The 26,917-nt window shown below is 40.5% G+C and overlaps 6 protein-coding genes and 1 long non-coding RNA gene across 9 annotated transcripts in view; 6 read left to right on the forward strand and 1 right to left on the reverse strand.

Moving 5' to 3' along the window:
- Positions 1-1,372: 1,372 nt before the first annotated feature.
- LOC308309753 (uncharacterized protein) lies at positions 1,373-3,931 on the forward strand. The gene is made up of 9 exons (XM_080755670.1): positions 1,373-1,441; positions 1,587-1,646; positions 1,783-1,797; positions 1,929-2,087; positions 2,436-2,504; positions 2,632-2,685; positions 2,936-2,992; positions 3,234-3,284; positions 3,385-3,931. The coding sequence occupies exons 1-9, from the start codon at positions 1,388-1,390 to the stop codon at positions 3,457-3,459; spliced, it is 594 nt and encodes a 197-aa protein (XP_080611796.1). The 5' UTR covers positions 1,373-1,387; the 3' UTR covers positions 3,460-3,931.
- An 890-nt stretch (positions 3,932-4,821) lies between these two features.
- LOC308312672 (uncharacterized protein) lies at positions 4,822-8,069 on the forward strand. Of its 2 annotated transcripts, none has more exons than XM_080759338.1 (11): positions 4,822-4,891; positions 5,024-5,086; positions 5,266-5,301; positions 5,429-5,476; positions 5,627-5,818; positions 6,447-6,497; positions 6,617-6,853; positions 6,985-7,002; positions 7,224-7,304; positions 7,859-7,919; positions 8,014-8,069. In XM_080759338.1, the coding sequence occupies exons 2-10, from the start codon at positions 5,027-5,029 to the stop codon at positions 7,892-7,894; spliced, it is 759 nt and encodes a 252-aa protein (XP_080615464.1). In that variant the 5' UTR covers positions 4,822-4,891; positions 5,024-5,026; the 3' UTR covers positions 7,895-7,919; positions 8,014-8,069. The 2 variants fall into 2 exon arrangements, with proteins under 2 accessions (XP_080615464.1, XP_080615463.1); XM_080759337.1 differs by having other exon boundaries at positions 4,825-4,891; positions 5,627-5,833.
- On the reverse strand, positions 8,065-13,015 carry LOC308312169 (uncharacterized protein; the record flags this gene model as incomplete). The annotated part of the gene is made up of 13 exons (XM_080758898.1): positions 8,065-8,209; positions 8,301-8,356; positions 9,937-9,972; positions 10,084-10,119; positions 10,227-10,247; positions 10,335-10,364; positions 11,965-11,991; positions 12,111-12,137; positions 12,246-12,272; positions 12,385-12,405; positions 12,510-12,539; positions 12,632-12,727; positions 12,878-13,015. 13 exons carry the CDS (start codon positions 13,013-13,015, stop codon positions 8,083-8,085), a joined length of 672 nt encoding a protein of 223 aa, XP_080615024.1. The 3' UTR covers positions 8,065-8,082.
- Positions 13,016-16,096: 3,081 nt separating this feature from the next.
- LOC308312780 lies at positions 16,097-17,266 on the forward strand. The gene is made up of 4 exons (XR_013963810.1): positions 16,097-16,140; positions 16,318-16,382; positions 16,477-16,527; positions 17,155-17,266. It is a non-coding gene; the product is annotated as an uncharacterized lncRNA (long non-coding RNA).
- A 41-nt stretch (positions 17,267-17,307) lies between these two features.
- LOC308312841 (uncharacterized protein) lies at positions 17,308-19,217 on the forward strand. The gene is made up of 4 exons (XM_080759572.1): positions 17,308-18,019; positions 18,130-18,185; positions 18,758-18,802; positions 18,897-19,217. Exons 2-4 carry the CDS (start codon positions 18,132-18,134, stop codon positions 19,122-19,124), a joined length of 327 nt encoding a protein of 108 aa, XP_080615698.1. The 5' UTR covers positions 17,308-18,019; positions 18,130-18,131; the 3' UTR covers positions 19,125-19,217.
- Positions 19,218-20,216: 999 nt separating this feature from the next.
- Positions 20,217-24,962, forward strand: LOC308312838 (histone chaperone asf1b-B-like). Its single transcript, XM_080759569.1, has 4 exons — positions 20,217-20,513; positions 21,895-22,010; positions 22,874-23,050; positions 23,726-24,962. Exons 1-4 carry the CDS (start codon positions 20,405-20,407, stop codon positions 23,918-23,920), a joined length of 597 nt encoding a protein of 198 aa, XP_080615695.1. The 5' UTR covers positions 20,217-20,404; the 3' UTR covers positions 23,921-24,962.
- Positions 24,963-26,617: 1,655 nt separating this feature from the next.
- Positions 26,618-26,917, forward strand: part of LOC308312832 (cAMP-dependent protein kinase catalytic subunit alpha-like) — a gene marked incomplete at its 5' end in the record, with an annotated part of 10,080 nt that continues 9,780 nt past the window's right edge. The window contains one exon of one of the 2 annotated variants that reach the window (XM_080759560.1): positions 26,618-26,890. In XM_080759560.1, coding sequence (XP_080615686.1) covers positions 26,845-26,890 — 46 coding nt within the window. The remainder of the gene's footprint in view (positions 26,891-26,917) is intronic. The other variant, XM_080759559.1, reaches the window with a different exon arrangement.

Raw genomic sequence — 26,917 nt, forward strand, 5'->3', positions numbered from 1 at the left:
ATATGACCACAAAATAAAATATTAAAAAAACATCCAAAAAGTAAACAAAACCAAAACAATATACAATTCCAGAACACAGCAGTTCTATTTAGAGAGAGTTATCAGGAAAGTCATTTGTCACGACATGAGACTGCAAACAGGAAGAATATGAGTCTGAAACCACCTCAACCACCTGGCAAGGTATACTTAATGTGAAGTCCCAGACTTCCACAGAGGGTGTTTACCTGGGATGCTGTGGCTGCTCTGTCAGCAACACAAAGCTGTTCTAACACGTGACGCCATACCCAGACAACCACACAGGGGATATGTAATGGCTACACTCATTTCTTGAGAATATGTGCTATGTCACGAGGACGGCATTTTGTTTCAGCATATTAGTAAAAAAAGAAACTTTTACAGGCTGAAAGTGGGTTTTGTTCTTTTTGCTATGTTTGAATATTGTGTAAGCAAGACCTAGTTAAATTTTCTGGAACAAAAGGAAATGGGGACGTCATAACTTCTTGAGTTAAATGCTACAGTGTGCATTCAAATCTGTAATCCTAATATACCTACAGTACATGAAAGAGTTACCTCAAGTAATTTAAAATTAGTAAGAAGTATAGTGTTACTATATTCAATTAAGTCTCTTATACATGATACTGCCATAATGGAATCAAAGGTAAGTATGGGGATGTTGGCCTTCAGAAATGGATATTTAGATTTCCACTGTCCTGAGGAAATACTTGATCAGGTTATAATAATCTAAACAATAACCATTAACCTTTGCCATTAACCACTTAATATCTTTGTCAACCAGGGGCCGGGTTCCACAGGAGTCTACCACAGTAGGTCTGCTCCTTATTTCCCTCTACACCAAATCTCTTTACCGAAAATAGCAGATCTACATACAAGCTCGCAAAGCATTCAGCGCAACGCGACACACTCTGTGTGAGCTTGTAGACCAGCTGTTTTAACGGACATTCCCATAGGGACGCTGGGGTTCAAATGGTTAATTATAAGGTAAGAAAATGATGCATGCATGGGCCTGCATTTGAAGTTTCAATGTTGGGAAACAAAAGCACCTCCTGATACTCTCATCAACCACAGTCCTCTTTAGGTGTTTCCTAAAGAAAAACCTTTGAGAAACCTTTTGACAAGTCACTGAATCATTTTGTTATTGTTTGTGGTTTCACCCAGCAATATCATGGAACAATGCAAGATGGTTGAATGAGAGATGGAGTCACCTAACACCTGCAACACATTCTACTATATTTCTTTGTATATCTCCATGAAAAGAGAACCTACCATGACATATAGGTGACAAATATAGCGTGTGGGCTTAAATCGTGTCTCTAATTGGCTCCTGATAATCTCTAGGTCCAATAAAAGGTGTTAATTTGGGAGGGCAATGGTCATTCTCGTCAAAAATCACCCGAAGCAAGAACATCATAATATTTCTAAGGTATGGAACTATTGTGTCTCTCTGTGTAATTGCACATCACAACTTTATCAAGTAATGCAATAGGTATCTTTCATATAATTGGTGTTTTTGGTTTTAACAAATGAAATTACACTTGGTGTCAAACCAATGGTTTTTATTTTGGCAGATTTCAAACGTCAAAATGAAGCTCCTTCTCCTCACAACATTTCTATCCACTATTGTTTATGTGAGTACACGATTCAGTCAATTTTGTCATTGTATCAAACCAAAGGTAAAGGTAAAAAAGAAAGTATTTCAGTCTAGGATTGAAAAATTAGAAATTTGTCTCTGTAACTAATTATTTTCAACTCTTGTGTATTTAGGTCAATGCTGGCAAGGTGAGAAATAATTCTTTTTCAATAACTGCATTGATTCTCAAATGAGTCTCAAATATTTAAGAAGGAAAAATGAAGAACTAAACAGTTCTATGGTGAATGCAAAACATTCCTTATTTTTCTTTTTGGAACAGGCAGCGAGAATGTTGGCCGCTATGCAAGCACAGCAAAATGGAGGAGGCAACCCAATGGGAGGCGCGGGGAACGCTCGTGCCATGCGTGGTGGTGGAGGCATGGGAGGCATGGGGGGAATGGGAGGAATGGGGGCCATGGCGGCACCCCAGTTTGCTCCGGTTAGTCAGTCAAATCCTCATGTTTGAGCTCCACTTAGTGCACTTTCAAACTTGCGTCCCTATTTTGGGACACCTATATGTCAAATAGCATGCACATGTATCAAATCGCATCACATTGAATGAATCAGCTTTATTGTCACGTCACAGTTTTACAGGTAAAGAAGTGGGTGAAATTCATTTTTGTGCATAGTTTATGTAAATAATTCCAAGTCTAAAGCGGTTAAAGTAAAATGATATTCTGTATATTCAATATTTCCCATTGTATACTTGGTATAACGCTGCTATAAGTGCTAATGGAGACGTGGAATTACATGGAGAATAATGTTGTACTCTCTCTCCCTTGCAAAGTATCCTCAACAATACCCTATGTATGTCATGGCTCCTCAACCCGCTGCACAGGCCCCACAAGGCAATCCTGTTAGTATGACTTCAAACGTTCTTTTAATTATTTTTTAAACAAAACAACACATTTAATATTCATTCAGGGGTTTGAATATCAGACATAAACATACTGTTTGTTCTGTTCTATTTGTTTTTTGGACAGTTCGCATACATGCAAGCAGGGGGTGGAATGAATCCCTACCCACAGCAATACATGGTAATGGTCCACAATGTTGTTATTTTTAATATAATTTTGTCTATATCTTGTAGCTAATAACACAGGTAGGTGTTTTACACCAAGAAAGGGTGATATATATTATAATACAGGTCAACCAGCAGGATAACATATAGCACGGCTAAAGTACACCCAATCTGCATCCACTCTGCACTCCATTAGGAAACCAATTTGTAATGCAAAATTGAAGCATAGTATTGACATTACTTACTCTACACCCTTTGATGATTAGGGAGGACCCGGTGGAATGCAACAGCCTGGTCAGTTTGACCCCATGAAACGATTCAAGGTACAGTCGGCCTATCAAAAACACAAAACACATGTTCATATACAGGACACAGTTACGTACTATACGTGTGTGTGTGTGTGTGTGTGTGTGTGTGTGTGTGTGTGTGTGTGTGTGTGTGTGTGTGTGTGTGTGTGTGGTCTTTATCTGTGTCTCGAAACTACAATCATGACTAGACTAATTATGTACATAATATTATACTAATAATTATAATATTATTCTAAATTATTATTCTCATTTCCAGCGTGAAGTAATGAAACAGGCAAAACCCGCCAAGACCACTGTGGATACTCAGGTAATATTGTCTAATTTTCAAAGAAAATACACTTTTTTTCTGAATGTTTTACAGTATGCAAATATCATGACCATTATGACCTCTTTCTTTAATCCCTCAGATTCCAGTTCCGACTGAAATGCCCACAACTACTCCTTCTACTGGTGGTGGTAGCAGTCATCACGCAGATAATTAAAATTAAAATCAATTTAGTACAGGCCAATCTCCTTCCATACTAGCATAATTGTCCATCTAATGACGGCTATTGAAACTTTGTGAAATCTGACTGCTGCTCTTTGTTAACATTTCTGTACTTCATAGGTCCTAGAGATGAGTCATTGCATGATCTTATTTCTTTACAATAAAATGCTTTCTACACAATATTAAAGGAGTTGTTTGATGTCAGATGTTCCTTCAAAGCCAAGTCCAACACAACAAAAGAGAAAAAGTCAAATATTGAACTCTATGTCAGAGCTCTGCTGCCATCTAGGATTCAAATGTAAAAATGAATAAGCATGCAGACTGAAGTCTGGCCAGAAGTTCAACATAAATCTCTCCTTCTAATGGCAGTTGTGGCTAGTCTATTCAGTGTTGTCACAGGTGTTTGTTTACTGACACAATGTGTAGCTTTCCTCTGCAAAAAAAACAACAACAACAACCACAACAACTCACAGATGCACACATACACACACACACACACACACACACACACACGCATGCGCACGCGCACACACACACACACACACACACACACACACACACACACACGCACGCACGCACGTGCACGTGCACACACACACACACACACACACACACACACACACACACACACACACTCAGAGAAAGGCTTCATATTTCAACAGAACATTTTTATTTGATGGTTTGCAGTGGAGGAAGCTATTAAGTATTGGTATAGTACCAACTTTTGATATTGGATGCTTCTGTGAAAATTCAATAAACAAAAATAAGAGAAAGGCTACATATTTTTTGCACAAATATCTATGGCCTTGTCACTTTCTTTGCTGTATATCATAAACATAAATCAAAACCGGCCAGACATCAGCAGCAATCTAAACATGATGTCAAGTTATGACAGGTTCGTCTGACAACATGCTTGTGCATCCTCCTTGGTGTGTTATTATTATTACACGGTGCTACAATTCAACACAAACTTAGTATAGGAGACTATATCAACAGCACAATGTGTTGTGCAATGCATGGTAAACTAAAGATTCTTGTATCCTGGCCCAGTAAAGAGACAATGTGACTGAAAGCTAATATAAACAGTCAAAGCAACTGATTTTATAACGGCACTGTGCATATAGGAGACAAACAGAATATAACATTTAATTCAATTTACAGACATGATACTGTGCATTAGTTTCAGGGCATGATGCTATGTCATGACATTTAGAGACATGACTTACTCTTAATAACACATCTGCACATCTTGTGTCATGGCTGTCTGAGTCTGCTGAGACTGATGCAATGTGGAATGATGCGTGTCACATTGACCACACACTGTCTGCATGGATTGGTGGTGGAGTATAACAGCTCAAAATGGGAGAATTTAAAAGGGTTATCGACACAGTGCACAGGAAAGGCACACTGAAACAAACCAGAATAAGGTAAGGTGATACAGAGGGAGATAGCCTATTACACATTTTTCTCTATTAGACAGAGGTAATGTGACATTCTATATGAAACAAATGAATAGTTCTTTATCAACAACTTTTGGTTTTGTTCTTCTCGTGCTATAGATCATGAAGCTGCAGTCAGTCCTTGCTTTGGTGTTTCTTTTTGGTACAAGCTTCTCCATTCCTGTAAGTTAAGTCTCCACATCAGCTTGAAAAGCCTCATTTATACTTTGTTGGAGGACAGTGTTGCTCATCGCAACAACTCTTATTTTGTTGAAAGTTTATTATTTTCTGGCGAATAATGTTGCTATACTGAATCGCTTCTAAAATGAGAAACATTAATTTCTTTGGCGATGCTTTCATAGGTGCAGATTGTGCAGCTTGCAAGTAACAGCAATGAGGTAAAAGTCTCACATGCAACTTATGTTTTCTGGACACTAATTTATGATCAAGGATAGTTCTAGTACTATTACTACTACTAATTGTTAACTTTGAAATGTGACCCTTCCTGTTTCTATGTGCTTATAGCTCCTAGGATTGAACCGACTAACTCTGGCAACACTTGGACAAACACAGGTCTGTTTTAAAAGCCCAGAACTGAAACAAACCATTTTAAACATATGTTTGACATATTTTGTAGTACTACTACTACTACTACTACTAATAATAATAATAATAATAATAATAATAATAATAATAATAATAATGCAAATAATTCTTTCTTAGGGAATCCCCCAGTTTGTGCAGCTGCAACAGCCTGATATGCAGCTACTCAATCCCCAGTTGGTGAACTTTAATCCTCAAATGATGAACCCATTTAACCCCAATCAGTTCCAGTTCCCCAATCAGGGAACTGTCCTTTTCCCCAATGGCCAGGAGCAATTTGGGCCACAGGACCCCAACACTGTCCAACAGCAGGTACAAAACCCACAGGTAAGATGCATGTAATGCAGATTATAGATCAAACCATTCAACTGATTATTCAAGTGATTGCATTTTGCATTAGAAAAAGAAAGTGTTTACGACTTAGCTGGTTACTTTGCGGTAACCAGCTAAGACTGATTTGCACCGCAAAATTGCTGATCTACAAGCTTACAATGTGTCACATTGTGATGCAATGTGATCTTGTAGACTGGCTGTTTTCGCCGCGTGACACAAGCATGAATTATAGTCCTAGACTAATTATTATTATTAGTGTGGTTGCCTATAAGCAAGCAGACTATTGAAAATAGACTGAAAATAGTTTAAAAACGTTTAAATAGTGCAAAAACTCTCTTCTGCCCTCTGATTGGCCAGTGATTCGGAAATCTTCCCAGGGCTTGTGTGCTTTGCCCTCTTGCCCACTTTTGCCTATAATAGTGTGGTTTCCTATAGAGATAGGCCATCACACTCGCAATTCTGCAGGATTGCATCTTTCTAGTTATTATAATATTATTATAATACAGTGTTTGCCTTCAATGACTTGCCCAAAATAGGAATGCCCAGGGTTAAAGCTAGGCTAAATGTTGTGTACTTTCTCTTTATAATGTGATTAAATATCTTTCAGGGAGGACCTTACCAGTATCCTTATGGATACCCACAGCAGCCTCGAATGCAGGTGTTGTAATTTTGTAAAGTCACTACAAACATAATTATTGATCATTATACTGTCGTGCAGATGCCCTGCGTTCAGATACTTACCAAAAATTCAACCTTGGTTTGCCATGCTCCATACAGGGCTACCCCTATTTCCTGCCGCCATATGGTTACCCCCAGCAGAGGAATGTGGCACGGCAGAACCCAAACAACAACAACCGTCAGGTGATCCAGCCCAATACATTTCAGCCCAACCCGTTCCAGCCCAACACGTTCCAGCCCAACACATTCCAGCCCAACACATTCCAGCCCAACACATTCCCACCCCAACTCAACCTGGTAGAGAGGACCACCATGAGGCCACAGCTCCCTCTGCAGGTGAGAATGTAGTATAACGTCAGAATAAGAAAAACCTTAAAGGTCACCTGTGTGTAGCCTAGCCTAATTGTTGGTACATTGGTGGCACTTTTTAAACACATTTTAAAATGCATTTATTCTTGTTTTTCCAGGCTCTACAGCCTAGAGGAGTGAGTACAAATCATTATCTTTTCATAATATCACACAATATTAGTAGACCCATGGTTCTTTTCAGAGTTACAGATCTGTAAAGGTCCATTTGTAACCGCTCTAGCAACCATGAGAGTCCCTGGACTTTGAGAACCACGTGGTCTAGAAGTATAACTGGACCTAGCCTATAGCTTATGTATTGTTTATAAAATCCCGGGTTTTCTGTTTCTGCATGTGCCAGACAAGACCATCACTGACAAAAGAGACGTCTACAACTCTCCCTGATCCCCGTGGTGATGCATCTGGTCCTGGAGTTGATGAGGTATACTTATCAATGGTTCTCAAACCTTTTCAAATAAATATCTGGCCACAGATCCTCATCAGAAGGTCGTTACTGTCGTATAGACCCCATAAGAGAAGATACATGTTTTTTCTTTCAAAATTATTCCAAATCAAGATGATTCAATATCTCAAGACTTTCGACCATTCCTGACCGGGAACCACTATATGTAATAATACCTTTTAAAAAATATATATATTTGATGTTTTTCCAGAAAACTCAGGTCAGGATGTAGAAGGCTTTTTATTTTATTTTAATCGGCCTCAGGTCTAAATGGGTTAAAAATAGCCGATCTACAAGCGCAATGATATTTTCGAATAGCCTGACTATAAAATTGTGTTAAAGTGGTTGTTAAACCTATGCTAAATTAGCATAGGGGGACCCCCTTGCAACCCCCGGCCTAAAGGACCCCTGAGGGTTCCTGGCCCCACTTTGAGAACCAATGCAACACCCTTTCAACTCCATTTTTACATGAACTAAAGTACAAACACGCCAACAACAAAGTGCTTATGAATTGACCATCTTTCCCCATGCAGGGTCGTCCCAACTTCCCCTTCCTGTTTGAACCATAGATCTCATCTGGGAAATATAAACAAGGTGATTATAGGTGTAAGAGCCATTTAATTGTTTTGTACAATATTCTTGAGTCCATGCTTATCCATTTAACTAAACAACCTAATGTATTTTACAGGAATCTGCTCTTCTGTTGTACCGGTTGCCTAATAAAGAGAATTTTGTCAAATTGAATGTGTCAAGAGTTTTATTTGATTTTGCACACTAATATTACAGTAAAATGAGACATAGTTAAATTTACAATGTCTTTAAAGAAAGAAAGAAAGAAAGGGGTAATTTTGCGCTGAGAATTGAGTTCTGTTGTTGTCTTGTTCCTAAAAATGTGGAAACAAAAAATATAATTGAGCTGACATGACAGATGACATAATTGAAAATCATAATTTACTCAGACAATTCTGTCCTTACCGTGAATAGGCTAAGTCAGCTGAATAGTTGCTTTTTGAAACTCTGTGAGGTTTAGCCTGAAAAGAAAACGGTCATAGTGATGTAAGTACGCAATTCAGATGACTCACCACAGTATTGTTGGTGGCTAAAGCTTCTACAAACTCATACATTGTAGATCTGTACACTTACCAACTGGCAGCTTTGGACAAAAGATAGAGAGAAAAATATATGTTTTATTTTTAAGAAGGAACATTCTGCGCACGCGCACACACACACACTGTGCAGGCACATTACAGACGTCAGGAGCGTCAGAAGTAGCCCAAGTTTTCTTCTTCGTGGGTTTTTTAGACAGCTGGTGGATGGAAAAGAAGCTCCACCTCCGCGCCCGACGGACGCGACGGACAGCTTTCCGGAACAGCTTGCCCCAGACTCAAATGGAAGCCGCGCACAAGCGTGAAAATGAAGCGCGTCACAGCGCACAGATAGGCACTAGCCAATGGAAAAGATTCAGCCTGCAGTCCATCCACTGGGCGGGTTTTCACTTGTAGTTTTCTTCTTTCACAGAGTCAAACGCCCCCCCCCCCCCCCCCCCCCATGTCGAGGGATACAGGGAGACATCTAGGCAGTGGGCACCTCGAAGTAACATTCTGTCCAAATTGTTAACAAAACATTGTCTGAAGAAATGTAAAGCAGTGGTTCTCATGTTTGCTTCAGATCACCCCTGTAATATTTTCATCCATGGAACCCCTGGCTGAATTACATTGTCATTTACTGTAACCCTGATCCATGATGACATTGAAAATAACTTCATACTTTATAAAATAGCCCGTATCTTCAGCTTCCACTTCCCTCGTTATCATCATCTCCATCACCATTCTCCGTGGTGGTCTAGTGGTTAGGATTCGGCCTTCTCACCGCCGCGGCCCGGGTTCGATTCCCGGTCAGGGAACACTGTTTTATGATGAATTCATGTTCTGTTCTTTAACTATTATAGAAGTGTCTATTTGTACGTCTCTAAATGTTTTGATGAATTGAACAATGTGGACCCTGTTGTAAACAAGTGTAATGCTTAATGGGGTCGTCCACTCACAGTTAACAGTCTTTGTATTGAGTTTGTGCTTGAAATGTACTGACTTGAGAGAAATGTACTGTTAAGGGCAGTACAGTCTCAAGAGTATGGACTGCCCTTTATTCTGCAAACTGTTAATAAATATTTCAATCAATCAATCAAAAAACTCCTTCTCACCGCCACTAGTGTGGCCTCGGCCGGGAGGCGAACTCGGGTTGTCAATTCCAAAGGCACGTTCGTTAACCAGTCGACTAGAGAGTGATAACTCTATAGCCAAGTAGCAACGCAGCACCATATAGCCTACACTAGAATGCGCCTTTGTCTGTGTCAACATCTTGTCACTCACTTGTCACTCACGCCTACTTCGCCAACCAAGAAATAGAGGACTACAGGCCTTTAAATAGGCTTCCGTGTGCGTCCCCTCTTGGGACCGCCCAACGCCCCGGAAGGCAGTAAACTGAGACCTGACGCGACGTCCAACTGACGCCTTCACGCCTGCAGTGTGCCCAGACCACACACACACACACACACACACACACACACACACACACACACACACACACACACACACACACATTGTTTACTTACAGCATGGAAGATTCCGTATTCAAAGGAGATTTTATTCTATAAGAGGAAAAGATAAATATGCTCTATATAGTTAAAATGTGAGAAAAAAAAGAATGTGAAAATGTAAAACTATCACGATCTACATACACATACAGTATAAGGCATTACCGTGGCTGTGGGGTTGTAGATGAGCTTCAAATAGGGCTAAAATTGAATAAAAAATGCACTCTTTTATATAAAAAAATAAATAAAGAGTGTATATATTTAACATATACCATGAGTTGCAAAATCAAAGCAAATTTTAGGGTTACCTGTGGTCCATAAGCGCCAAACTATCACACGTAAAGAGAAAAAAAATATTTTTAATTTGCTAACAAAACATTTTGTCAAATGTATATTTGATGAATATGATCACGTACCATTGCCTGAGGTCCATTTGGTCTAGCTCCCTGCAGAAATATACAAAGACATTAAACAGAAATTAAACCACTGTAGCATCTGGTCGGTGACACCAGTGGTGGAAAAACTACTCAATTGTCAGTAAAAGTATCAATACTGCGTCTGCAATTTAGAACTATTCCATTACAAGTAAAAGTCAAGGAATTAAATATTTACTTGAGTAAAAGTATAAAGGTATTGGAATCAAAATGTACTTAAAGTACCAAAAGTATAGAAAGTACGCATAAGTATGCATAATGTCCCATTTCAAGTTTTCAAATGTATACAATTCTTTTGAAAATAGAAGATCTACAAGCTCACAATGCGTCATGATGCGACGCATCGTGAGCTTGTAGATCGGCTATTTTCAAAAGGCCAAAATGTATAGAGCGTCGCAGTCCCGCCCCTGACAAGGGCCCAGGAAATAATTCCCCATTAATTTCCCCCATATGCTTTTCAAAAAGTATTTCAGTCAGACAACTCAAGGAGGATGTAATATATATATTTATTGAATATAAGATAATCAATGAAATATATTTATTATGGTTTGGCGATGTATTGGATCTGCTTTTTAGGTACGGGTCAAGCGCATCAGTCCCGACCATAGGGACTCCGAATCCCCCGTACCTAAAACAGTAGATCCAAAACGACAGGTGGTAGCTGGGGTGGAGGTGGGTGAGCACGCACTTGTATACAGCAGCGCACAGTATACAATAAAGCATTAGCAAGTAAGCAAGCAGAATGAGCGCAAGTTGTATGACAGCAGCACGCTGATACAGCAGCAGTGGGCAAACAAGAAGGCAGAGGAATGCAAACCTCTGGTTCAAGTAGCCGGTATGAGAGATGGGGTGAGCTGTGATTGGCTGAGTGAATCATGTGGATGATGCTGTGGTGGCCCAATTAACGGCCGGCACGCTGACTGAGGTTCCCTGACTGAACTTGCTCTGCGCAGTTCTACGACAGGCGCAAATGCTCATTTATTTAAAGACGTTTACGCAGTGGACAAAGACAACTCTTGTTGTGACAAATCATGACAATAAACACAATGTTTTGGGACGATCAAATAATTAGAAAGACGAAAAATGGCAGGGTACAACACTTTTTGCTTTGTTTTTCTTCTTACTAATTATTTGATCGGCCCAAAACATTGTGTTTATGGTCATGATTTGTCACAACAAGAGTTGGCTTTGTCCGCGGCATAAATGTACTTTTTGAAATGTCTATGGGGGAAAATGAATGGGGAATGATTTCCTGGGCCCTCGTCGTTCTGAAAGTGGGTGGGCCTCGACACTCTATGGCTGAAGTGGCTAATGTACGGTATGTTTTGTAATAATAATCAAAGTAACTATAGTAATTAAAGTTTTCAAATAAATGTAGTGGAGTAAAAGTACAATATTTGCCTCTGAGATGTAAAACTATTGGAAATTGTGTAATGCTCAAGTAAAGTACAAATACCTAAAGAATTTACTAAAGTACAGTACTTAAGTAAATGTACTTTCCACCACTGGGTGACACGATGCTGAGTGTATGTAATGGCTGCAATGAGGCAAGCAGCGTGTAATGTAATCGCTGCAATTAATGAGGCAAGCAGGGCGGAGGTTGTTTACTGACCTTTGGTGGAGGTGGTCCACCTCTAGCCTGATATTAAAGGATTACAAGTTAATGATGGTGTACTGTAGATAGTCTGTTGCCACAGTATAGGCGTACAGCAGCTGTGACTGATATTACAGTATTGCATGCTCCAATGCGTTGCTTACCTTTGGCAGCAGAAATATATTCTCACCCTGTAAAATGCATTACAGTCATAAACCTTCACATCTGAATGTGGTTTACACAGCATAATTATACAATTAATAAAAATAATAATGTATATAATCTTCATATAGGCCTACCTCTTTCAGCGGTAGACCAGTAACATTCTATGGAGGAAAGTCCGTTTGTTGAATATGTTGAATATGTCTTTTTGTAATTACTGATATCATTGTATAGGCCTACTGCCATGTAATATAAAGTACTGTTTCATGATTTTACCTGAAATGTCACATTGTCCGCCTGAAAAGCAATCCCATCATATAACAATCAGACTTTTTGTTTAATTGTCACCAACAGTCAGTCACCATGCATGTTTTGCGGAAATTATGTAAAGTACTCTATACCTTGAATATAGGGATGAACTCAATGTTGTCCTGTAACAATATAATAAATAATGCTTTTATTTAAATTCAAAATAAGCAATATATTTGACCGTGAATGGCATGCCATCATTTCAGCAGCATACCACTATCTCAGGGTGCATTGGCTTCCCTCCAAAGAAGATGCCATCAAACAGAGCTGCATCCTCTCCATCAGGGGGTGCCAGAGGAAATCGAGCAGGCTGAATAATTTGACCCAGTTAATTAGCTTTCTGTTGACATTTTACTCCTCAAAGTCCCCCAGCTCTACAAATGGACATTTGTATACACTCTCTCTGACTCCGATAAATGGATAAATTAACACTAAGGACTGAGGAGTGAGGACATCTTACCCTGCCACCGATTCTCCCTCCTCTTGGTGGACCCCCACGTCCCCCGGACCTTCCTCCAGGACCACGGCCCTGACCAGGCCCATCAGGCATGAACCTTCCTCCAGGACCACGGCCCTGACCAGGCCCATCCTGCAGCATGGACACATTCACCTTGTGTTTACTTTTCAGAATGTATTATGGATCATCAATTTCATTCAGTATAGGCTAGCGTTGGCTATTATCATAGCTTCTACCCTAAATTAAACATAACAATTCATATCATTTTCAAAACAAAAATTGAACAACAGATCACATTTAAGAATTATGTTTGAAGCAAGGTACTAAAACTAACAAAATAACAAAAGGTGAAAAAAGTGAGGAGAAAAAAAAGGGTGGGTCTTCAAAAAACAAAAACAAAAAAGCAATCATATGTGAGCCTGTAATTTTGGCTGATATGAAATCTACCATGCAATTAGATTTAGTGTTGCCAGTTTAAACTGTGAATAGGCCTACATTTCTTTAAATAGTATGATGTTGAGTTTTTTTTGTTTTACATAATAGATACTTTTTGAATCTCGCCTCTGACAAATAAAATGGACACTATAAACACTAAAGTAAAAATACAAAATTACAATACAAATGTTCAAACCTTGGTTTCAAGTCTGACCTAAAAGTCAACTGCCTAACACACAATTTAAAAGAGGCATAGGGATGATGAACAGAACATACCCCGTTACCCCGATCTGGAGGTCCTCCAGGCTAAGGTGGGAAACGGTTATTATATGGTGAACAAACACACAATATAACCCATATTGGGCTGCCAGGCCTTGCCTATATATTATATAAAGGTCCATCCACTATGGCTATAGGGGGGGGGGGACACGACATAACACCATCGTGCTTTAAAAATAGTCACACTATGAATTCTTGGGACAGTGAATAGCAGTCCTGGAAATGTATGGTTTGCTTCATATTACCATAAAGTCAAAGTCTGGTCCACCATTTGGAGGAAATGGTCTGTCTTCTCCTGGTCCACCATTTGGGGGAAATGGTCTGTCTTCTCCTCGTCCGGGGGGGAGTGGTCTGCCCTGTCCAGGTTCATCGGAACATGGTCTGTCTTCTCCTGGTCCAGGAGGAAATGGTCTGCCCTCTCCTGGTCCAGGAGGAAATGGTCTGCCCTCTCCTGGTCCAGGGGGAAATGGTCTGCCCTCTCCTGGTCCAGGGGGAAATGGTCTGCCCTCTCCTGGTCCAGGGGGAAATGGTCTGCCCTCTCCTGGTCCAGGGGGAAATGGTCTGCCCTCTCCTGGTCCAGGGGGAAATGGTCTGCCCTCTCCTGGTCCAGGGGGAAATGGTCTGCCCTCTCCTGGTCCAGGGGGAAATGGTCTGCCCTCTCCTGGTCCAGGGGGAAATGGTCTGCCCTCTCCTGGTCCAGGGGGAAATGGTCTCCCCATGCCTTGCCCACCATTGGGGGGTAATGGTCTCCCCATGCCTTGCCCACCATTGGGGGGTAATGGTCTCCCCATGCCTTGCCCACCATTGGGGGGAAATGGTCTCCCCATGCCTTGCCCACCATTGGGGGGAAATGGTCTCCCCATGCCTTGTCCACCGTTAGGGGGAAATGGTCTCTGCTGCCCTGACCATCGCTGGTCTGGCTGTAAAATGTAACAACAAAACAAGCAAGTGCATGAGTTTAAGACACATTTTCATTCTCAGATCCTACTACAATGATGTTGTTCTTAATACTCACCCGAGCTGATACTGATGACAGGAGTAAGGTCACAATACAAAGAAGCTCCATTGCTTCTTATTGGGATCCTATACAAATATAATTTGAACTTTAGTTGTAAATAATTATGTTTTATTTTGCTGGTTCATAGCCTAAAACCTTCATTTCCATCTCACACTTACCTGTACAGAGATTGTATCTTTGTGTTGTCTAAGCGCCCAGCAGGTGTTGGTACTTATATTAGATTTTAAGAATTGTGAAATCCCTGAAGACATCTCAAAACTCCACCCTGATATACGTTTTTGTATACATGCAATATGCAACACACATGCAATAAAGCATTAAAAGGCATTAGTATACACACATATGCACACACACACACACACACACACACACACACACACACACACACACACACACACACACACACACACACACACACACACACACACACACACATGCACGCGTGCACGCTTAAGTATTTTATTTTTCATTTAGCTTGAACTCTGCTATAATAGTTTTGTCTTGACCAACATACATTATAAGAGAACAATGCAAATTAATGCAATGATGGATGGTAATGCAAATGTTAAAACTCTCATAAATTATTTTTGACAATAAACATACTGAATGATCTGAATGATAAGGTTCATCTAACTTATGAAAACAACATGAGGCAGCAGGAAGTAAGCAATTTAATTTGCTAAAACAATGAGACATGTTATGTACACATGTTGTGTGTAACCTGCTTCAGCCAATAAGTTGTTTAATTTGTCATCTTAATCCCACTGGCATGTCCTACCACTCCCTTGTCTGATTTGGCAATATGGAGGGCTGAGGAGTACATGGTGTTTCTCTGTGTAACACTTGATGCAATATAATTTGAATGTATTAACCATACTGCATTTCTTGCTTAAAAAAACATGAAATAAACAGGATGGAAAACAATAAACTATCTTGATATTTTTTTAAGCGCCCATTATCAAGTACTGTAAACCCATCCTTATTGCACTGTCATTTTATTGTCACATTTTTTCTATTTGGTTTGAACTTATTGTTATTTTCTATTCTCTTAACATTTTTAAAAACAATAATTGTATTCAAATGTCCCTTAAAATGAGTTTCTATTTGGGCACCTAGGCTGCTGTGCCAGCCTGACGGCGTGCCACAGGTTCAACTCCTGATCCCGACGGCCTTTGCCGCGTGTCTTCCCCTATCTCTCTCTCCCCATTTCCTGTCAGACTACCTTCATCCTATCAATAAAGGCAGAAAAAGCCAAAGAAATATATTTAAAAAATGAAAAAAGATCTATTGCACCATCTTGATGCCCTTAATGTTTTGTTTAAAGCACTTTGAATTGTCTTGTTATTGCAATGTGCTACACAAATGCACAAGTCTCACCTTGTCATATTAGGTGGAGATGAACAATTTTACAATATTAAGTATTAACATTGTCTGACTGCAAGACACTATATAAGAAGTGTGCATGACTTGGTTTCAACAATATCGGTGCTCTCCTGAGTCTTGACAAACATCTGAAATTAGAGAAGACTACAAGGTAACAACTTTTTCAGTATGTGTATTGATTCATTTTTTTATACAAATCATAATATGTTAATCTGCTGTTTTTTATATTTCTATATTTGAAACTACTATGAAAACTACATTATTATATGCCGCACAATATAATCATTATACTACTGCACCACTAGAATTTGTTCCTTTCACTTTACAGCTGAAATCATGCTGAAGATAACACTCTTGTTTGGCTGCCTCCTGAGCCTTGCTTTGGCCTTTCCTGTGAGTATGAAATGATAAAAGTAATTGTCTTACATATGTACAGTATCACCAACATTGAAGGTGCATGTTGGTTACCTGCATGTGTTTTCTGTAGGTCAAAGATGAGCACCAGCGAGTTGCAAGACCGGACTCAAACTCCAGCGAGGTTTGTGGAAAAGATATCTTACGTCACAATTCCACCCAAAGCTAAAGAATATTTTGTTTGTATATTTGGATAGGATTTTGTCCACAATTCCATACTGTATTGATGTGGTACCAATTAGGAGAGATAACTTTGATCAAAATAACAATTGTTTTTATGTAGACTTAAGTATAGCCTAATGCAGGTTAACAATAATTGTACTCTTGCGTGTAAAATTAAATCAAATCAGTGGCCATTTGGTTTCATTTTACGCTCTCAAGAGTTAAAGGTCTAATAAATCCATTTGGTTACCAACTCTCCATCATTTAACTGTGGACCCCCTAGAACCCACTCATGGACCACTGGTGGTCCCCAAACCACTGGTTGAAAACCACTGGAATATTACAGATGTACAGACACACACACACACACACACACACACACACACACACACACACACACACACACACACACACACACACACACACACACACACACACACACACACACACACACACACACACACACACACACACACACACACACACACAGAGACTGGGTGCATATAGTTAGATAGTTAGATGGTTGTACTTAGTGTCATTCATTAATCTACGTACAATTTGTGATTTTAAAATGTTCTTGCTTTTATAGATGACCGGGACTATTCTGAGTCTCCTACCTCGGTTGACCCCACAACAACTGCAGACACTTCTTGCAGCACTGTTCCCACCACCAGCTGCAGCCCTTGCACCTGCAACCGCAGAGCCTGCACCCGCAGCACCTGCACCCGCGGCTCCTGCGGCAGCTTCAGCAGCTCCAGCGGCCCCGGCTGCCCCTGCAGGCAAATTATTTCACAGAGTGGTCATTGACCACTTTCAACCTGGCATCCCTATTTTGGACATTATTTGACAAATCTTTCCTTGTTAGCCTTCTCACTTGTTTCCTACGTGGGTCTATACTTAGTCAACATAGTCAACATATGAAGTAAAAAATATTTATAATGAATCACATTTGTTAAATCAATCTGCTATGAGGAAGAAATATGAGTCAATACTTATTTATTTGAGATCATTCATACTCAAGTCTGATCATGATCACAACAAACAAAAATGTATATGGATATGCCATATAGACGATATAGTGTAGATTCTGAAAAGCAGATTTATATGCATTCTAAACATTTGCTCGCTGAAGTTCCAAGGGGAAATAAAACCATCATGAATCATTGCCCATGAATGAATCATTTGGAATTTCAACATCCAAACATTTCCCAACACCATGAGATTAGACCTGGGTCTTGGTCTTTGATTGTGGACAGGACCACCAATTATTTTATTTCATCATATTACCACCATTGGGATACAATTAAAATGACAATAGCTTTGACATCTGATTGCACGATTGGAATATTCTTTATAAGGCTCACATAATGATGGACCAGAGACAGTACAAGATTCACCACCAGATGTTCACCGTGACTGTTAGTACTTGTGTGATCGCTGTTCTTGTGCTCAAGGTAAACTTTTCTTCAGGAGAAAAAAATAGCAATAAGTCATGTAAATCTTTTCTACTAAAACAGAGGTTTTGTTTTGTTATAATGACAAATACATGCTTTTCCTGTTTCAGCTATGAAGCAGTTTGTCCTTGTACTGTGCTTCATAGCACTGTGTTCCTCCTTCCCGGTAGGTCGCCACATTTTGTGTCATAGCATGCTCTCTAATTATAGGTTTGGAAAAGGTTGAAAATAAGAGTTGGAAAGTAACTAAGTACAGTTTTGATTTTTTTTTTTTTTTACTTTACTGGAGTATTTCCAATTTAACTTTTACTTCTACTCCACTACATCTGAGAGCCAAATATTGTACTTTGAGCCGCTACAATTATTTGAAATCTACAATTTTACTCAAGTGCATTTTGAATTCCGGACTTAGTATTTCTACATTGCAGTATTTATAGTAGTATAGTAGTATTTACTTAAGTAAAACATTTGAGTACTTTTTCCACCACTATTGAAAATGGGCTCAAACAGAGCAGCACATTCACATGCATTCACATGGGATCAGGGAAACGGTGGACGGCAAACCGGAAGTCATTTTAGCGGATGGGAGCAGGGCGGTAAACAGGTTCTGCCGTTTGCCGTCTATACCGCTTGCCTGATTCCATGTGAATGCAGTTATGCAGCATTATAGTTGATGTCAGCTACACGACGTCAGCTGCATTGCTACAGTTTATAACATGATGTTGTTGATTTCCACAGGCAGGGGAGGAACATGAACGATTTAAACGCTCCAGCAGTGACGAGGTCAGTATACAGTTCTCATGTTCTCACACACCACACAGAGATACTGATTCTGTGACTGCACTCATGGGCTATACTATATCCTATATGTTCTCAGCAAAATATGATGATGATGAGGATGATGATGATGCGGCCTCCTATACGCCCCCCTTTCCTACCGCCATTCATACCTCCTCCACCTCCTCCTCCTCCTCCTCCTCCACCTCCTCCTCCTCCTCCACCTCCACCTCCTCCTCCACCTCCACCTCCACCTCCACCTCCACCTCCACCTCCACCTCCTCCTCCTCCTCCTCCTCCTCCTCCACCTCCACCTCCTGGGAAATGAGATGGCAAACTTCCATGTGGGAAAATACAATTACATGTTTTTTGTACTTTATTTGTCTTCAGTGTGCAAAATTAAATCAATAAACAGCAAGTGAACAAGAACATGCTTTGTATACTTTATTGTATTTTATGGATTTCTTTACGATTTTTAACGCAATTTGTGAGTTAAGAGTTGTAAACATTCTCTCTCTCTCTCTCTCTCTCTCCCCCCCTACCTCCTTTGGTGTAAGCAAACAAACTTTTGTTAAAGGGATTAGTTCAGATTTTTTTTACTTAAAACTATAAGAAATACTTATTCAATATTCATTGATTGCCTGAGTCTGGTCTTGGTTTGGTGAATTTTAAGAAGTAGTTCCGGATTTGTTGGGGGCCTGGGGGCCACCCATTAAAAATAAATTAATCCATAAAACTAGTGTAATTTGTATTGTTGACCTACCGGTATTTCTACCATAGAGTTAGTTTACAACTTCGACCCGTCACATGGTGAAACTATTTTTTGTGTCATTGCCAGCAGGTAGGCCTAGGTTAAAAAAAATACACACTATTTTGTTGTTACTTACAGTTTGCAACAACAAAAAAGCACAGAATTACAAGAAGTGTACATCTTTCTTATTTAAAGTGTGTACAGCTGGAAAGACATTGATTGATTTGATTGAACACTTACAGTTTGCAACAAAAAAAAGCACAGAAGTAGGAGTAGGTTTAGCTCTGGTCCGCAACGGCATTAGAGCTATGGACAGAGCTAGAGTAGGCTAGTTTATTACAAAAGCAATGCTGAAAGGATTGAACCTACCGCCGGTATGGTTTTGGTCCTGTATTCAATTCATTGAAATCTGCTTCTGATGACTCAGTGATGAGCCTTTGTGGCTTTTTTTTTTTAGGTTAAAAGGATTGGTACTGCTTTGGTGCATGCATGTTCTTCAACATAAAGTGGACTTTTTTTTCTCGTATTTCTTTTTCTACCGTTTTCTTTCTTATACGAGAAAAGAACAACTCTCGATAGATGGCGACAAAGCTCAACACATGTAAAGAAAAGTTGAAAAGGAGACGTCGTTGGTTCAATGAATGTTGACGTATTTCCGGCTTCCGTCGCGCGGCGGCAGTGGCACATTATTAGCGCTTCTCGTTTTTACAAGAAGTGTACATCTTTTTTAGACCGTGTAACTTTCTAGGAATTGCGACGACATTCTAGCAGCCGTGTCAAGCGGTTCACGAAGTGTCTTAATTAGGCAATAAGGTTTCTCTTGCTTGAGCTCATATAAGAAGATAAGTTACGAGAAGATGGCTAAGGTGCAAGTATTGAATGTCGCTGTGCTGGACAATCCAAGCCGCTTTGGAAACCCCTTTCAGTTTGAAATGACATTTGAATGCATGGAAGATTTGCCAGAAGGTGGGTGTTGATCTATGCTATGTGTGTAGCGCAAAGCTGTGTGAAGTATTGTTGGTCATTCCATATTTGCTCATTATGTTATGTAGCTAGCTCTCTAGCGTTAGCGACTCGTTATTGGCGAGACGAGAGGGAACTCGCTAACGCAAAGGACCACCGCTATTTTCACTGATAATATGTAAGGGATTGTAAGGTATCTGTTATGGTGTAGCTCAGCTGTTTCAAGGAACGGCGATATGGCAATTTGTTGAAATTTGGCGCTGGCGCGTATTCTTGCACAACAAGGTCACGCCTTCTTTCAGCGATTGGTTCATTCACGAATTTGCAAGGAGCTGATTGGTGTATCCCCTGGAAAGGAAAACTCCGCACCATATGGTGCCTATAATAATAATCTTGTTGTTGTGACTCGGGTGATGATCAAGATGAAGAACATCGGATACAGGAATACTTTAATGTTACATTTAACTATCTTAAATGTGTATACAAAAAGTGGTCTGAAATAATGTAAAGTGTAAATGATTTGAAATGCAAGGGTAGTGAAGGTACATTATCAGACATAAATGTATCCTCCCAACTTCTTGTTCATGCCCACTGGCTAGTATGGCTACTAGTCGTAGGCAATTTGCAACTCTTTTATTATATGTTGAATCTAGACACCAACCATTGACAGCCCATACAGTACATCCAAACAGAATAGTCCCATCTGATTGTATTAAAACAAAGTTACAGTCGCCAACATTGCAGCTGTACGAAAAGCTTTATTTCTATCCTTTCAGTGTTGGTTTCATAAAAGTCCACTGACCTACTTTCTGTCAAGACATTCCGTGCAGGTGATTATTTTTGAGTGGTGCAAGGAACAGACTATGAGTACCAGTAGGGGAAAAAGTGGCGCTGTTGTGCCAGAAACAGAGAGAGAGAGTGCTGCACTGTTGCCTGCTAATGGGAGAGAGGGGAGTTGCACCACTCTATTTCTATTAGTGATTAAAGTTTGTAAGCTCTCATTTTCAATGATGCAACTTCCTGCTGCCTCTTGCATTATCAGCAATTCCAAAACGGTGTACACAGACTATGGCACTACGCATGGCTGTTGTGTGATTTCTGACTGGCGCTTCTAAATACGAACACTTAAAACTATCACCGGCATGGAATTTCTTGATTGAAAGTAGCTCAAAATGTGTCTACGGTGGATTTTTATGAAACAAACATTTTGCAGATTATAAATTGTTTCACTGACAAACTAAATAAAAAAACAAACCTATGATTAAAACTATGACTAAATAAATATAGTGACAATATCGTTAAATCAAGACTAGGGAGAGACTAGTGGAGAACTGGAGATCCAGTAGAACTAATCTATCTCCTTCACTTCTTTGTACTGCTATAGATCTGGAGTGGAAGATCATCTACGTGGGATCGGCTGAGAGTGAGGAATGTGACCAGACTTTAGACTCTGTTCTTGTTGGCCCGGTACCGGCGGGTAGACACATGTTTGTGTTCCAGGTGAGATCGGTTTGTCTTGATCAGCATCATCCTGATCCAGTTGTAACTTTGTAATCAACAGTCTGAGGTGTGTGCAGACTTTTATCTTCTGTTTGTCCTGCACCTGATAACCAGAGTGGATCTGCATGCTCTATTTGATTTGGTGCAACAGTTAATAGAACTAATCGATTATTTAAAAAATAACCAATACAATAATCTATCCGTAATTTGGTAATTGTCATTGTAGGTTAAAAGTTTCATGAGAAAAGGGAAGCTCCGCACAATCAAGCAAACTTTCGGTCTACTGACCTTCAGGCATAATCAAAAAGTGACATAGGACAGAATATATGTTTATCACCATAGCTCATGGGAGTTCTCAGTGAACTACAAGGCACCCAAAGACACTACGGTAAGTGTCCATTTAAACAAGAGAAAAGGGAAAAAAAACATTACAATTATTTACAAATGCAAAAGACAATAATGCAAACATCAGGCACATAGCCATCATAAAGCAAAGAGCAAATGTCATCTGTTTTCTTTTTTTATGTTCACTGATCCTTTGTTTTAGGGGACGGCTAGTTTTACCAATATAGATTTTATCACATGGACATTTTAACAAATCTATAACATGTGATGACACCCTTTACTGGAAAGGCTTTTCCTGTTCTGGGATGTCTAAAGACATTAGTTTTCAAAGTGTTGTTACACTGGACACAGTTGCCACAGGGGTAATTGCCTGGTTTAAGGTGGTTAAAAAAAAAATATATACAGTTTTTTTTAAGCACGCTTCTTGAGTAATTAAAATGGTAATTGATAGAATAATCGTGAATAAAATATAAAAATATTTTTAAGTAATATGTCTGTTTCCTTATTTATACCCTCAGGCAGATGCTCCGAACACAGGGCTGATTCCAGAAAGTGATGCTGTAGGGGTTACTGTGGTTCTCATAACCTGCACCTACCTTGGGCAGGAATTCATTCGCATTGGTTATTATGTGAACAATGAATACACAGACCCTGAACTGAGAGAGAATCCGCCTCTCAAACCAAACTACACCCAGGTAACGGCATGCCTACGCCATACTAGCCCTGGTCCAGAACGTTAGCGAGTGGACAGACAATTCCACTGCTGTGCGAGCCTGTGAGGGCTCTGACTTCAGTATAAAAACAACTACTTCGCTATTCAACGAAACAAATGCTGTTTTGTGTTGTTGAAAGTCTATTCTCCTCTCAGGACCCCACCTTCACTGTACAATATTATTTTTGGGCATAAAATATTTTATTTTGAGCGCCCTCTACAGATCAGGTCAATGGGTAATTGAACAGATATGTAGACTAGAGGGTGGTCTAAAATAATATGTCTAGCGGACATATTTTATTTTCTGCCCAAAAAGTATATTATGCAGAGAAGATGCTTCCCACCCTGGAGAATATACTTTTCAACAACACGAAACTGCCTTTTGTTTCAGTGAGTAGTGAAGTAGTTTAGTTTATTTTTACTAAAGTTGGGAGCTCTCGCACGACGGTGGAATTTTCTGTCCATGTGCAGCAGAGCAGTGCCTGGCAGGGCGTTGGAGAGAACTCGCTAGCGCTCTGGACCAAAGCTAATGGCACACGTACAGTTCGTATGGCCTCCTTCAACCCCATTCCCATGGAAAGGCAACACAAATACTTGGAAACATGAGATGAGTTGATGTGACTGACTCCACACCCCTTCTCTCTCTCCTCTTTCTCAGCTGCAGAGGAATATCTTGGCCTCCAACCCGCGTGTCACACGTTTCCATATCAACTGGGAGGGCACTGCAGATAAAATGGAGGACAGTGAGAATGTTGACCCTACCCCTAACACCAGCATGCTTCCTCCGTCCTGTTTACCTGGCAAGGCTCCGCACCTTGGAATGATGCTTGACAACTCGATGGACTGTATGTAGGAACCACATTTATACACACCATGGACAAGACCCACAAAAACAAACACGCACGCAGACATGGACACACAACTGCATATTACGTCTCATAGATGTGCGTATGTGGTAATGAGGAGAACGTAATAAATTACACAGATGGAACAACTCATTCTGATGACTGCACAAATGGGACTTGTCACTCACCTCCAGCACTGCCTTAAATCTCTTGTCTTGTTCTGTTTATAAGCTCAGCCTGAAAAAGGCCCCTGATATGATAACCGTGGTATCTCCTCTAGGCTGACGCATACAAACCCAAGTTATATTGCAGTTTGACTGGGAGAAAATGACAGTACTCACCAGTAAAAATCAAACACACGGATGTATTAACTTAAGCAACCGTCTGTCATGTGACGGCATGTTTCGGGCCAGAATTGAAATTGGTTACCAAAGGGTACTTGTTCTGTGGAGTCTCACTCTAATCACACCCGTTTGTCAGCTCTGGAGGAGAGCGTGTTAAAAATGTAAAATATTCATTGATTAAACTAAAAGAAAATGTGGTACACTTGTATCACACATTATTACCTTATTTTCATATTGTTGAGTTATCATTGTGTTCTGATAGTGGTTGCATGTTGAAGCATTTTTTTAACTTTCATACATAAGTTTCTTCCAGTTAGAACCAGTCTAATGCTGCATTCCCACTAGTAAATGTCCCAGCATGGTCAGCTACACAGTCTGTTGAAATGAAAAATATACAGGGCTGACTCTCCCATTACAAGCAGGAATCGTGTGGGGAGTGGAAAGGCCTGTCCTTTGTTGTTGCTAGTGTGCGTGCAGCATCACCAACAAATCTTTAATATTTCTCCTAGATTCCATAAAGTAATTTTAATCTTAAATCTCACCATGATCAAACTGTCTGCACTCACCTGACTGGAAGAAGCAATTCAAAAATGTTTGTCATGTTGCAGCTCTGAATTTTGTTATTAATGTGTATTCTCTGCCTCTTGCAGGCTAATGGTACTTAATATTGTTCAATGTTAATAAAGTTTCAGCTTCTTTTTGGTAATCCTCATGCTGTTACTCTAGTAATCATCATACCTAGCCTTCCACAATTGCACAGGTGTGTGGGTACTGGCTGATTCCCTCTTGTTTTTCTGATTTCATTCATAAAATTCAGCATCAATCACATCACTCCACCATTTTCACTGTGGCCTCATGTTGCTAGGCAACTGGTCAGAAAGAGGAAGGGGTGATGTCTCGTCTGCTGCTCTGCCATGGAAGAAACGGCTCATCCATCTATCCGCCTGTTCTCTGTTCATACAACGGTCTCAGTTTCTCCCTATATGATCTGCATACAAGGCTGAGCAAATGGTGTGGTCCAGAGCTGATGTCTGTATGACATGATGTACTTAAATATTGTGGAAAGGAAACATGCAAGCTCTCTAAAGTAGAAGGGCTGTTGGTTATTTCATAGCAACACAACGGTACCTTTGGACATTTTTATAAAGCCTTTATCACCTCAATTCCACAGTATTTCATTGGAAATTATTTTTTTGCTATTCCCAGCATCCTCGTTATGTTTGGAAGTCATGTATCGCTCCTGCATTTAGGCCTATATTCTGACCAACATTACTAAAAATAGCTCACGGTTGACGTCACTCGCCCAAACGTGTCTCTCTCACAAAGGTGGGGGTACGCAAGGCCTTTTGATCAACTGCTGAGCCTGTGCTGACCAATGCTGCAGTCTGCAGACCAGACGGCCAATAGGCATCCTCACATCGTAGACTCTAAATTAGATCTGATCGTCTGTAGGGATGGGATGATCACACTGTGATTGGCTAATTGGTTGTCAAGCAACTCGATACGCGGGGAGACAGACAGACAACTGCCCAAAGAAACCCATTAAATTAATTAGCTTTGGAATTAAAAGCACTCAGATATGACCCAGATAAGTCTGTTGTTAAAACACAAGGTAACAACCCAGTTACTATCCGCTCAAACTTTGTTTCGACAATGTCATTGATTCACCGTTCTCTGAGACGAGCTTCTCACATCCAGCTAGAAAGCCTAGATTCCCACGTTTTGTCTCGCCGAACCATTGGATTGGATGAGAGAAGGGAGGTATCCATGGAAACGGTTGGAGGAGAGAGGACAGAGGGAATCCATGGAAACTAAGTATACCGTAGGCGCGTACATCGTCTGGAGGAGCCCAAATCTGACATCCCATGGTCCTTTGCTTTGCCTTTTTGTCAGGACGGTAGGGAACGGGATCGTTTGTTTACCCGGCGGCAGTTGCCAGTAGGCAGTAGGCCTACAGCAGCGGCACGTACGAACCATTACTACAGACGGGCTATTAACGGATAGTGTTGCTGGCTGCCTAGCCCTAGATTTCGGCGGATATAGGTTCGCTCGGCTCGGCTCTTACAAACATCGGAGGGCTGTGTTGTTTTATACCGTTGCCTTGCCCCTGACATTCATTTTGTGTTCGAGGACGCAAGTGGACCACTGTCAACGCGGTCTCCCTGCCCTCAGCCACTTAATGCAATCGGTCTTTCGGAGAAATTCGGACTGGGGAGAGGGAGGGAGCCAGGTGGGGGGCTCGGCGGGGAGATGCAACGAGGTCTCACTCGTGCGCTGAACACGGCTAGACAGAAAAGCCCACCGAAAAGATACTCTGGTTTCCAACAATAGCTCCTCCGTTTAGGCTACTTCAAACTAATTTATATAAAGCTACCTTGTTGCTTTACTGTGGAGCGAGTGAGAAAGGCGTTTCGTCGTGCATCGACACTGCAACAACAGCTGGGAAGCTGTTTAAACCACGAAGACCGCTTCATATTTGTTTCGTTAAAATAGCACATCAGACCCGATCCTGCTTGGTTGTCGTTGTGGAGGCGGCTGGCGTGCAGAGAGAGCCACGAACCGCCTGTCACTACTCACAAGTTGCCATCATGGGCAACGCGCCCACGGCTAGAAAGGGCAACGAGATGGAAAGCGGTGGGTATGGGTAATTCATGGCACCTG

Source organism: Protomyctophum bolini, assembly GCF_963924005.1.
Source record: "Protomyctophum bolini genome assembly, chromosome: 3".
In the NCBI taxonomy this organism is placed as follows: Eukaryota; Metazoa; Chordata; class Actinopteri; order Myctophiformes; family Myctophidae; genus Protomyctophum; species Protomyctophum bolini.